This window comes from Hyperolius riggenbachi, chromosome 1 (assembly GCF_040937935.1).
Source record: "Hyperolius riggenbachi isolate aHypRig1 chromosome 1, aHypRig1.pri, whole genome shotgun sequence".
NCBI classification, from domain to species: domain Eukaryota; kingdom Metazoa; phylum Chordata; class Amphibia; order Anura; family Hyperoliidae; genus Hyperolius; species Hyperolius riggenbachi.
Genome location: NC_090646.1, coordinates 239,254,642 through 239,267,828, shown reverse-complemented (window position 1 = coordinate 239,267,828; position 13,187 = coordinate 239,254,642). Strand labels below are relative to the sequence as shown.

The 13,187-nt window shown below is 42.3% G+C and overlaps 1 protein-coding gene across 1 annotated transcript in view; it reads right to left on the bottom strand.

Annotated features, from left to right (window-relative positions):
• Window positions 1-13,187, bottom strand: part of LOC137504030 (alcohol dehydrogenase 1-like) — a 110,312-nt gene that overhangs the window by 18,090 nt on the left and 79,035 nt on the right. The window contains exons 3-6 of the mRNA XM_068231946.1: window positions 10,096-10,237; window positions 7,021-7,108; window positions 2,887-3,106; window positions 1,034-1,294 (exon numbers count right to left, since the gene is read on the bottom strand). Of these exons, the coding sequence (XP_068088047.1) occupies window positions 1,034-1,294; window positions 2,887-3,106; window positions 7,021-7,108; window positions 10,096-10,237 (711 nt within the window). The remainder of the gene's footprint in view (window positions 1-1,033; window positions 1,295-2,886; window positions 3,107-7,020; window positions 7,109-10,095; window positions 10,238-13,187) is intronic.

The following is a 13,187-nucleotide window of genomic DNA, read 5'->3' as shown; positions in this document are numbered from 1 at the left end:
CTGTGCGATTATTCCAAATGGGGGAGGGGGGGTGTCTATCCTCACAAGTTCACTTCAAGCAGTAACAAATCTAGAACTGGCTCTGTGTATGCGTTATATTACAATTTTTCATGGTAGCTGTCCTTTAAAAAGGATGTAGACAGGTGTTCCAGATAAATGAAATGTAGAAGAATACCTGCTAGTGAAAAGTAGATGTCCAGACTGAGACTAACACCACCACCCTCTAGTGACATGGAGAACTGCAGGCGGGTGCACTGAAGTGAAACCACCTTAAAGTGGATCCGAGGTGAACTTTTACTCATTGCATAATTGTGTTCCTTTCCTATTGTTTATAGGGCATTCCTCAAGCCAAATACTTTTTTGCTTTTGTTTTAATACTCTAATTCCCTAAAAACTTAATAAACCACGCCCACAGGGTTTCAGAGTGCCTTGGCAGTAGCAAGGGCTCATGGGAGCTCAGTATGGGCAGGAGGAGGAGGAGGTGTTACTAGCCATTGATTTCAGAGGCAGAGGGGAGGAGGGAGGAGGGGGGGATTAGTTTTTTTTCACAGGCTGATTGCTCAAGATCCAGATAAGCCTGCCTCTGTGTAATGTTTGCAAACAACATGGCTGCTGTCATTGTATCACAGGAAGAAATAATAATTTTCTATTGAAGCTGTTTGCAGCTAGATTTGCTGTGTAAACTATCTAAACTTTAGATAAGATATATAGACAAGTTACTTGTTATAGTTAGTTTTTCATCTCGGATCCGCTTTAAGTGAAACCACAACAGGTAGGCAGGAAGCACCCCCAACAGGTTAAACATGATACAGCAGCATTCCTAACAAATATTATATTTACTGTGTTTTTTTTACCAGTTGGGAGGAATTTACACACTACCTGCATGGGCAAGAACATTTTCCCATATAGGGACAGAGCCAGTAATAAAAAATAAAAAGAGGGATGCAACCTTGGAGCTCAGGTTTTTTTTCTTGTTCCATATACTTATTTCAAGTTTTTACATGCTCACTTATGTTTAAATATAAGTACTTACCATTATATCTACATTGCCAATGCATTCAAAGGAGTAATGTACACCATCTCCTGTCATTTCTTTTATCACCTCTTGGATTGGTTTGCTGTAATCTTTGGGATTGATGCAGTCTGTTGCTCCAAACTGCTTTGCTTTTTCAAACTTGCTGTTGTTTGTATCTATGGCAATAATTCTTGTTGCTCCTGAAACTTTACATCCAATTATAGCTGACAGCCCAATGGCACCCAATCCAAAGACAGCACAAGTGGTGCCAGGTTCTACCTGCAGATTACAAAAAACAAGTATTATTTTAATTGTACAGTCTGCCCAAGTTTTTACTGTAAGCAATGTTCAATCACTTCTAATGGTGTAATGCACGGCTCTGATTGTTGCTCCCTAGTCAGTTTGTATGAGGAATTGTGTTTATAAGTAGGTTTAGCTTGTTTTCATCAGCTGTGATATACTTTAGTTAAAGAATCAAGCTTTAAAATAAGCAAGCTCCTATGATTTGTAAGACCTCTTTCAGTTAGATGGCTGAACTGCACCCTTGTCAGGGAGTTCAGCATCCCATTTTCTGGCCATTTGGGCGCAATTAAAATGCAGCTCAATGGCAGTGTTTGTAACATCACACGTCATTTGGTATCATCATACCAAATAAATATATAGCAAATAAAAATGACATGTTGTGTCTGTGCCTGGCCACACTCAGGTGTGACTCCATGAAGTGGCTGCCTCTTTACTGCCCGCACCGAACGCTAGCAAGTGCCCAGCTGGTGCATAGGAGCAGCTGACAGATGAACTCAATGATGCTGTTGCTGCAAGTTTCTCTTCATCCTCCCCCTGCCAGTCACTCTGCTGATATAAGTATTCAACTCATGTCACCGTCTACCACCTTTGCATCTTGACCAGACCACATTTACAGAAAGTTTCGGCTCCTCTTGTTCCACATGTTGCTGTTCTCATCTTGAGATTCAGCCTGTTCAACCTGACCCAACCTACTCTTCATCTAGTGGCTGGTTCTCCTCCTAGCAAGTGATGGTTGGTTTTCAGTGCATGGTACATCTTTGTCTTGTTTGTCATTTTTCCTATGTCTTGAGTCATTTATGAGGAGCCTCGATGTGGAATACTTTGTGCAAAGTTCTGGTTCTGCCTGTAAGAATTCCACCTCATATGGAATTTACCTTTTGGAACACAATTCTGGTTTAACCACTTCGCATCTAGACCATGTTTGCCTCTTATGGACCAGAGCAGTTCTGACATATTAGCTATGTCCCTATTTAATCAGCAATAACTTTATCCCTACTTCTGACACATCAATAAAATATGTATTTTTTATTCAAGACAAACTAGGCTTTCATTGTATGCCATTTTTCCCTCAAACAATTTTGTTTTCTATGCATTTTATTGGTAAAAAAAAAGTGAAAAAATAGAAAATACACATTAGTTCTCATTTTTATCAATTCCAGTTAAAAAATGAAAAGCACTATTGTGGATAAAAAACACAAATTTTGTTTGGCTATTTCTACAGTTTATCACAAAACTTAGGTTATGTTCCTGTAACAATTTGTGGTGGGGATATTTGATTCTGAAAGAATGCTACAATGTGTATTTATCACTATGAACTGAGAAAATAAAAGTATTTTTAATGGTAAAAATCAATGGTACTGGCTCAGGGAACATGTATTCCATTTCACCAATTTGTGCTGTAGCAGATAGTGCAAGAGGTGTGCATAGGAGCAATGCACAATCCTGCACAGTTGTGCTTTAGGTACAACACATATATCGTCCTAGTGGCTTAGATGAATTCACAGAAGACATAGATATACTAAAGTGGTGGATAAAGTGGTTAAGTTTGGAACCCATTGTACATTTACCTTGGCAGTTTTTGCAGCAGCTCCATATCCCGTGGGAAAAGCACATCCAAAAAGACAGGCCTTTTCCATGGGTGCCTTGTCATCAAGTTTTGCAGCAGCCTTGGCGGGTATCACAATGTATTCAGAAAAGGTGCTGGACCATAAAAAATGATGCACTGTTTTCCCCTTGCATGAGAACCTGGATGTCTTGTCAGGCAGAAGATTCTGTGATTCTGAAAAGCTGTATTTAAGATGAAAGGAAAAGCAAGGGTTCTATGTTATATTTGATCTTAGTTCTGACATTTGAATTGTGTTCACCTTATGGGCATTGCATCACGCCGCATTGTATGTGCATTGTAACAGAATGCACTTTCTATTGTGCATTTCTGGATAACTTGTGCTATAATGCACACATTACATAGCTATTCTTCATGCCATGAAAATAATGTGCACGTTATAACATGAAGAGTGTGCACCATGTTATTCCCACCACATTGTAGCGCTGATCCTATGCAACGGACATGGGCCCATATCCTACTAACTTTTCTCCTGAGTTTTCACCAAGGAGATATTTTCAACGCTTATCCACAAAATACCTTTAAAGAGAATCTGAAGTCTCTTTTTTACCTTCTTTTGTTTAACAGCCGCATTACCGCGGCAGATGACAGATTTATTACCAGAGATAAGCCCTGCAAAGCCCCCGGGTTCGCAGGGCTGCACTTCCTGGTAGAGGCAGAGCTTTATACTGTAGCTCTGCCTCCTCCACAGTCAATCTCTGCGGACTGCCGCCTCTCCCCGCCCCTCTCAATCTTCTTTCCCTGAGAGAGGCGGGGAGGAGGCGGAAATCTGCGGAGATTGATTGCAGAGAGGCAGAGCTACAGTTCAAAGCTCAGCCTTTCCAGGAAGAAAAGCCCTGAGAGCCAGGGAAGCATGATCTGTGACGTAGAACTTCGTAGAACTTTGCAGGTCGTTTTCTAGGTAATAAATCACTCTGCCGCGGGGATGAAGCGATTTAACTCTGGCATCAAAGCTGACTTCTGAGTCTCTTAAGGCTCCCATGAAGCACAAAATAAGTTAAAAACTTATTTTCCTACTTTTTTAATTGCTAGGTGCAGATTTTTTTTTTTTTTATTTATTTATTTAGATAAGATGAAAGTTTATCTTCTGGGAGAAAACTCAGGCACAAAGTTAACTGGATAAGGGTTATAGTGAACTTTAGTGATGAGAAAACATTTTGCATAGTCATACTTTTGCATCAAAATTCTCAATTACAATGCAATGACATTTCAAGACAAATAGTCATTAATTTTACCTGAAATTGTAATCAGAAATGGCAATTTCATATTTTGAGTAATTTCGTGCTAACTTTAGCAGCACAGCCCCCATACATGCTATTGTCACCACAATTGCTACACATGTTAAGAAGAATAGTGGGCACAAGCTCGAAAAGACTTCGTAGTATTTAAAATAGTCGATTTTAAATATGCAAAGGAAAAATAGTATTTAAACTCAGTAAAATTACAGTTTAACCACTTGAGGACTGTTAAACACCCCCCCCCCCCCCCCCCAGTGACCTGGACATGTATTGCTAACATGGACACTGCAGCTTTAAGGCCAAGCTGCAGGGCCGAACAACTCAGCACACGAGTGATTCTCCCCATTTCTCCCCACCAACAGAGCTCTCTGTTGGTGGGGTCTGATCGCCCCCCAGGTGTTTGTTTTTTTATTTGTAAACATTTATTTTATGAAATTTGTAATAAAATGTATTATTTTTTTATTTCTCTTCTATCCCTCCCTCCCTCAGCCAGCCAATCACTGCGATTGGCTGTGATAGGCTTCAGCCTATCACAGCGGATCGCTTCCCTGTGTCCCAGGAGACAGCAGTGTCACATGGCTGTCCCCAGTACAGCGCTGCTGCAGATCGCAGCACTGTACAAAGTATTTAGACGCGGTTTCGCCCGTCTAACAGTCCCCCAAGCAGCGATTGCCGCTCGGAGACTGAAAACGGGGTGAAGCTCAGCCCCACAAGCAGGAGATGCGCGCACAGCGTGCGTGCAATCTCCTGCTAGCCCCATAGATGGCCGTTCACGGCAATTGGCGTGGAGCGGTCCTGAGGCTGCCACACTGCTCACGCCAATTGGCATAGAGCAGTCAGCAAGTAGTTAAAGAGAACCCCAATTGGGTTTTAAGAATCCTATTAGCACACAGAGGCTGATTCTGCATGTAATCATCAGCCTTTGTTACTATACTGTTCCCCTCCAGGCCCCCCCTGCGTTCTGCTGTCCCCCATAAATCAAACCGCCGTTCTAGCGACATGCAGCGTGTCGATAGCAAGCTGTTTACATGCAGACTGTCACGCTCCGCCGCTCCCCTGCCTCCTCTATAGTGCCGCTCCCCGCCTGTGTCCCTTCCCTCCAATCAGCTTACAGAGGCGGGGAGGGAAGGGACGCAGGCGGGAATCGGCACTATAGAGGAGGCGGGGGAGTGGCGGAGAGTGACAGTCTGCATGTAAACAGCCTACTATCGACATGCAGCGTGTCACTAGCACGGCTGGTTAATGGGGACAGCAGAGTGCAGGGGGGGACCTGGGGGGAACAGTATAGTAACAGAAGCTGGTGATTATATACAGAACCAGTCTCTGTGTGCTAATAGGATTCTTAAAACCCACCTCGGGTTCTCTTTAAAAAAAACATTTTTTCTTTGCATCAAAAACAATTTTCTCAAAAACCACAAAGTCTTTTTGAATAATTCTTTTTTTTTTTTTTACTTGTACCCACTATTTTCCTTAACATCAATAAAACAGGTAAAACAGCCTGGTTATTAATGTTTTGCACTGTACATTCACATGTTTGTCTCTGGCAGAATTACTTGCATAATGTTTTAGCGCTTGATGAGTAGAGCATAATGCATTGCAGGTAATTAAACAAAATGTATATTGAGGCCCATTGCTCTGAAGTCATACCCTTGGAAAGAAATTGCAACTTTATTGTTGCCTGTGTTCTCATTTGGGAAAAAAATCTCTTACTTTTCATCCTTTTTGCTTACAGGGAGCACGGCTCATATTATAGCCATGGTGAGTCCATGGGGTGGGTCCAGTGTTAAGCAGATAAAACCTATGGCGGTGAAAATATTGGGGGATAGGAGGTGGGGATCTTTAGTGTTAGGAGTGTGTGTGGGGGGGGGTTCTTAGGAGTTAAGATTAGACTCCACCGGTGGTCAACATTAGGCACCACCAGTGGGGGTTAAGGTTAGGCACTACCAGGGGGGTTAAGGTCAGGAATCACTAGGGGTATTAAGGTTTGGCATCAGTAGAGGCAGGCAGTGGTGTAGCAATAGGGGGTGCAGAGGTTGTGACTGCACCGGGGCCCTTGGGTTAGAGAGGCCCCATGGGGCCCACCCAAAACCACAGTATTAGCTCTTTATTGGCCCTGTGTTGGTATAATAATCACTTTTATAGATGCTTTGAATAGTAGTAATAATCATTAACAAGCTGTCCCCTATCCCCTTCTTGCACCGCTGACACTGTGGTTATCCTTGGCATGTTTTGGTGCGCTGTATAAATTGTTACGTATAGAGTGCTGGGGGGGCCTAATGTAAAACTTGCACTGGGGCTCATAGCTCCTTAGCTATGCCACTGGAGGTAGGGTTCAGTGTGAGAGTAGGGTTAGGTTAGGTCATAGTAACATATTGGTAAAGATTACCAATATTTAGTGTAATTACGCAGTAGAATATTGGTAATTTTTCCAACATTCTACTGATCGCTATCTCCAGCGTCCTTTTTACCAGGCACCTTTTTTGCATGTATGCATCCATGGAGCCCATTCCATTTTACCTAAAAACTAATATTTTTTTTCCCATACCATCATTTTAATTTAATTAATAGATATGATCATTGGAATGCTAACTTCACCACTTTCTGGTAAATTTGCTGCAAATTTCATGATGCTTTAAACCTGACCAATAAAAACGGCAGCAATAGCATCTGATTGGCTGCATGTCATTTCTAGGAAGCTTGCAAAACAGGTTGCACCTCATTAGTCATCCCTATTAATAGGCACACCCTACAAGACATCCTTTGGATGTTGCTTTTTTGCTTTTCCCCTGTGCTTTCAGAAAGCTAAAAGAATCAAGAAGTCATTTTTTATGAGTACTTACTGTGATTTAAAGCAATAATTGCTATTTGGGTTTAAACATGAACTGCACTCCCCACACTGTGGAAGGCAAACTGGAATTACTTTGTCTCCTAAAAAATAAGCAGATTATTATGTTAGGATTGTTTCATTTTTGTTACAACTTAAAGGAAACATCCGAGCAGAAAAAAAACCTCCACTTACCTGGGGCTTCTTCCTGCCCCTGGCAATCATTCTGTGCCCTCGCCGCAGCTCCGGTGGCTCCCGGTGTCCTTCGCTGCAGAAGCCGTCACGTGGTCCGGCCGACGTCATCAGGATTGTATTACGCAGGCGCAGTAGTTCTGTGCCTGCACAACCCGGAATCCGACCTGGCGAGGACGGCTTCTGCAGCGGGGAAGGCTGGGAGCCACCGGAGCTGTGGCGAGGGCACAGAACGACTTCCAGGGACTGGAAGAAGCCCCAGGTAAGTGGAGGTTTTTTTTTTTAGCTTGGACCTTCACTTTAAGCATTGCAAAATATTTGTAAAGATCTTTTTTTTATATATTAATTTCGTTGGTATTATTTTTTTAATAAAATGTACTATTTTTTTTTAACCCTAATCCCTCCCTCCCCCTACCAGCCAATCCTCGCGATCGTCTCTCATAGGCATCAGTCTATGAGAGCGATCACTCTGTGGGCCACTCCAGAGGACAGCTGAGTGACACGGCTGTCCTCAGTACATCGCTGCCATAGATAGCAGCTCTGTACAATCTAAATAGAAGGCAGTTTCGCGGTCTAACAGTCTGATAGTGGCGATCGCCGCTGGCAGACTGTTGATGAAGCGGAGCTCCATCATTCAAGCGGGGATGTACGCGCATCGGTGCGTGCATACCCTTTTGCCGTTACGCTGTCCTGGGGCTGCCACCTTCCCAACACCTACCAGCATTAGGATGTCGGGAAGGGGTTAAAGTATACCTGAGATGGTCAAATAAAAAGATATTATACTTGCCTGGGGCTTCCTTCAGCCCCATAAGCACTGCAAGCATGCGCAGAAGAGCCGCCTGGCACAACTGAGCCAGATTACCGGTACCGATACCAGGCGAACAGAACCACTCGGCAGGGCGGTGAGGCATGCACCGGTGCTCATGGGGCTGGAGGAACCCCCAGGTAAGTATAAAATCTTTTTATTTGTCCATCTCAGGTTTACCTTAACCATTGAGAAGAGAAAGAGTAATATCCAGGAGCTACTCGCCATAATTTACTTCAATAAAAGTTCAACCTTTAATGCAAATCTTCCAATAAAACTTCCAATAAAACTTGTTCCAGAGGTAAAAGACAAAAAACAGCAATACTTATCAGACAGGAGGTAGTACAATTGGTGCGGAGGCAGGTCAGATATAAGCTGTTTTTTCATCCGGATGCAGCACCGCTGTTTTTCTTGAAAAGTTAAGTGTTAAGGCATTGGTGTGCACTCGCTCTTTCACCTATCTGCTTGTATATTGTACATACTTCAGGTTTACCTTAAGATGCATTCCATGTGCTTTATGAATGCAGTTGAAAGTGGACCGGAACTCTTGCACAGGACTGAAGGAAAACATAGAGAAATGCACACTGTATGTATTTAGAGACTTTAGTCTGTCTAATTCCCCTTTATTTGTGTCTAATCACAAATTGTAATCTGACCCCCCCTCCTCTGTGTCCCAAGACTGCCTACAGCAGAGATGGCCAATTTGAAAGTACTGGACGTTAATAATATGTCTGCTTCCATGAATTAAGAAGTAGAAACAGCTGAAACAAAGAAATGTTTTTTGTTTAAAGTTTATTATTCCCTTGCGTATCTTTTAGAGCAGAGACGTTCTGAGTTCAGTTCTGCTTGAAATAAAATAAACAAAAGTCCACTGGCTCACTGCACTGACAGCCATGTGCATTTGCATCAAATATTTGCATACGTTTGCATCAACTCAGAATTATTTGCATCAGAGTGAACCATGATACATGTATTCACTTGGAAATTGCTGGTTAAAAAAAAACTCCTTATCCATTCTCATGGTTAAAATCTAACTTTAATACATAATCAGGATTAAACCATAAATTATTATCATACATTCTAAGACCTTAGTCCCCTATTCTCCAGGACTCTTCTGTATACCCCTTTATAACCTTGTTTATATTCTTTTTTGTCTCAGGCCTCTTTCACAGTGCGACGTTAAAGTCCGACGTTAGAAAATGTTTCAACGCAGACTAACGCACAGCAATAAACATACATATATCCAGGAACATCGCCTCTAGTTAGGACATTAAATAAATTATTAGGGAAAGGGAGGTGCTGAAGGGGGTGTGGCTAGAAACAGCAAAAATCAATTAACCCTTCGCACTCTCACATGCAAATGTTCAAACAAATGCATTCACAGATTTACTCATCCAGGCACAACTGTTATCCCTACAGCTAAATTAAAAGCCAGGGTTTTAGTTCACAGAAGAATGCATTCTTATGCTTAGTCACCTATACTGCGTAGAAGTACCCAGGTAAACATAGGTGTCCTAACTCTGGCCCTGTAACATGCATAGTGCAGACATGCAAACACATTCATTGCATCAAACCTATCAATGGATTAGGAGCACACATCCCCTGATGAGTCATCACTGACGAAACCGGTAGGGCGTGGCCTCAGGCGGAACAGCAGTGGAGACGCGGATGTGTTTTATTGGTTTTATTGGTTCTTGGTCTGTTTGATGGGTGGTGAGTATATCTCCCCCCGGCTTTTAACTTTATCTGTGTTTTTACTCTTTTTGGCGCCTCTGGTTTTTGTTCCTTACTACAAGCATAAGAATGCATTCTTCTGGGGCATTAAGTTGCATTGTGACTTTTTTGGGGCATTGCGTTGTAATTTGCATTGCGACTTTAATGTCGCATCAAACCGCAACGTCCTACTGTGAAAGAGGCCTAAATATACTTTTTATTCAATATATATATATATATATATATATATATATATATATATATATATATTATATAATTTTGGCACATTTAATAAAACCATTTATCTTAAACAAATAATCCGAAATGTGTCCATTTTGTGATTTACTATGTATCATTTTCTCCTTTTGCGACTCAAAATACCTGGTTTTACATTAGTTACTCCTTTTCCAACACTTTCAACTACTCCAGCTCCCTCATGGCCCGGAATGACGGGATACTCTACACCTACGAAGGTACCATCGATAGCATGCTCATCAGTCCGACATATTCCTGTGCTGACCATCTAAAAACATTAAAAAGAAAAATGATTGGACATTTTAATCAGACTTGATGCACATCATTTATACTGCATGTGTTATCTTGACATTATTTTGAAACCTCATGAGAAGAGCAGTGTCGTGTATACTATAGCAGCCATTTGAATATGTATCTCGTGGAAGTCATATATTTTTTCATTTTTATGTCTGCTGTGCTCTATCGCATATGTGTATGTCTGTTAAGAAGCCAGTCAGGCAGCTGGCTTTGGGGTATAATTGAACACCAGGCTGAAGGAAGCTGCTAATTTGATTTTCTGTATGTCAATGTAAATCACATTTGCATTCAGTTTCCTCTGGACACTACGGCCTCCAGCAAGGTTACAGTTAATTAAATAACGACCCAACCCTTTGTCCTGCATCCTGAGAAGGTGCTGCATTGCTTTGAAGCCTATACATGTAAACAGCTACCTATTATTCTGAATATTGGTCTAGAGCAGGCATGGGCAAACTTGGCCCTCCAGCTGTTAAAGAACTACAAGTCCCACAATGCATTGCAGGAGTCTTACAGCCACAGTCATGACTCATAAAGGCAAATGCATTGTGGGACTTGTAGTACCTTAACAGCTGGAGGGCCAAGTTTGCTCATGCCAGGTCTAGAGTCTAAGTGGGACAGGAAGCCTTTGAAGTTTGCATATCACAGCAAGCAATACAATACAATACAATAACATTTCAAAGTGCTTTTCTCCCATAGGACTCAAAGCGCATAGTTGTGTCTCAGATTAATACAGAGTTTCAGGCTGGGTTGTGTTACAGAGGAGATAGTCAGATGTTCATGAATGCCAGACTGAAGAGGTAGGTTTTCAGTTTAGACTTAAATGCTTCCAAGGATGGAGCTGTCCTGATAGGGTGTGGCAGGGAGTTACAGAGTGTAGGGGCAGCATGACAAAAGGCTCTGTCTCCAAAGGCTTTGAGGTGGACTCTGGGGGTGACCAAGGTGTTACGTCCTTTTGATCTAAGATTGTGGGGGGTGTGATGCAGTTGCAACAAGTCCTTCAGGTATCTAGGGCCCAGATTGTGCAAGGATTTGAATGTCAGTAAGCCAATCTAAAACAGAATTCTCCATTTTATTGGTAGCCAGTGGAGTGAGCACAGGGTTGGTGTTATGTGGTAATGGCGGGGTTGGCTCATTAACAGCCTTGCGGCGGCATTCTTTGCCAATTGCAGGCGGCGTAAGTATTTCTTATGCAGGCCTGTGTAGAGGACGTTGCAGTAGTCTAACCTTGATGTGACGAAGGCATGAACTAGGGTTGGAAGATCCTCTGTAGGAATTAGGTGTTTAATCCTTGCAATATTCCTTAGATGAAAGAAGGAATGTTTCACAACAGCTGAAATTTGATTCCTGAAGTTTAATTTCCCATCGATCAGTACTCCCAGGCTGTGCACACAGTCTGAGTTGTTCAGGTCTGAGCTCCCTATCCTTAGCGGTGTTGGTTGAGAGTGGGGCTACTTTGCTGTTGAGCCCTGGCCCTCGATAACAAGAACCTCAGTTTTGTCAGCATTAAGTTTGAGCCAATTGTTATTCATCCACACCTGAAGCTCAGCTAAGCATGCGTTTATTTGTGGAGTAGGGTCTGTGACGCCAGGTTTGAATGACAAATATAGCTGGGTGTCATCAGCATAGCAATGATAGCAATGATATGTCAGGCCATGTTTTTGTATGATTTCTCCGAGTGGCAGCATGTACAGTATATGGTGAAAAGTAAAGGGGATAATATTGCGCCCTGAGGTACTCCGTATTTTAGTGGTACAGGTTTGGAGAGGAAGGGCCCTAAGGCTACCCTTTGTGTTCTGCCAGCCAGGAAGGAGTTGAACCACCAGAGAACAATGCCATCTATGCCACAATACTCTTGTAGCCTGTTGAGCAAGATTTCATGATCGACTGTGTCGAAAGCCGCTGAGAGGTTGAGCATAATCAGGATGGAACATTGACCATTGTCTCTTGCAATGAGCAGATCATTGCAAATCTGGGTGAGGGCTGTTTCACAGCTGTGATATTTCCTGAAGCCAGATTGAAGCAGGGTCAAGGATGTTGTTTCTGGAGAGCCTGGCTTCAAGTTGGAGGTAGACAGCCTTTTCAATAACTTTTCCCAGAAAGGGGAGGTGTGAGACAGGTCTGTAGCTGTTTAGAGCATCTGGGTCTAAAGCTCAACACATACCATACAATCTCGGTTGTACAGATTTACCAAATCTATGTAGTATAAGGGCCAACGGATTGAAAATACCTTGAATGATTGATTGGATAAGCTCTTATACTACATGATAGTGGTAAGATTGAACAACCAAGATTGTATGGTGTGTGTTGAGCCTCAGGATGGTTTCTTGAGTAGTGACCTGACGATTGCTTATTTAAGAGTAGAGGGAAACCACCCTTCTTGTAAGAAACCGTTGACTATTTTGTGGAATGCCGGTGAGCAAGGATGTGACAGTGGTCTCTGAGAACGGTGATGTCACAATCTGGGGAAATTGGATTGATTCTGGATGTGAACATTGAGTAGCCCCAGGCTACCTGTCTTCCTATAAAAATAAGCTTGACGGACACAAAACTTGTACTTCTCTGGAGCTAGCAACACGCTAGAGTTGCCCTGGCTACTGGTCAGAAACTGCGTGCTCCTTGCAAACAACTCTCTGATCTGTATGCTGGTAACGTTTTATTCCCAATTTTATTTTGTTTATGAGCAAATATATATTACTTTCTGCACTATACCACTTTTTTCTGGAATATGAAATATTTATTTAATAAGCTTGACTTCTGATGTACTAATAGAATTCATAGCCTAGAGAGAGACTGCAGTGTAATTTGCGTTACAAGTTCAGTTCCTGATTGTACTGCTGGGATTGTGCCTTGCTACCGTGTGATTGTATTGTGTGTGCGGCGTTCCCGTATTTTGGCCTAAGCGCGCAGCTGACCCAAATACG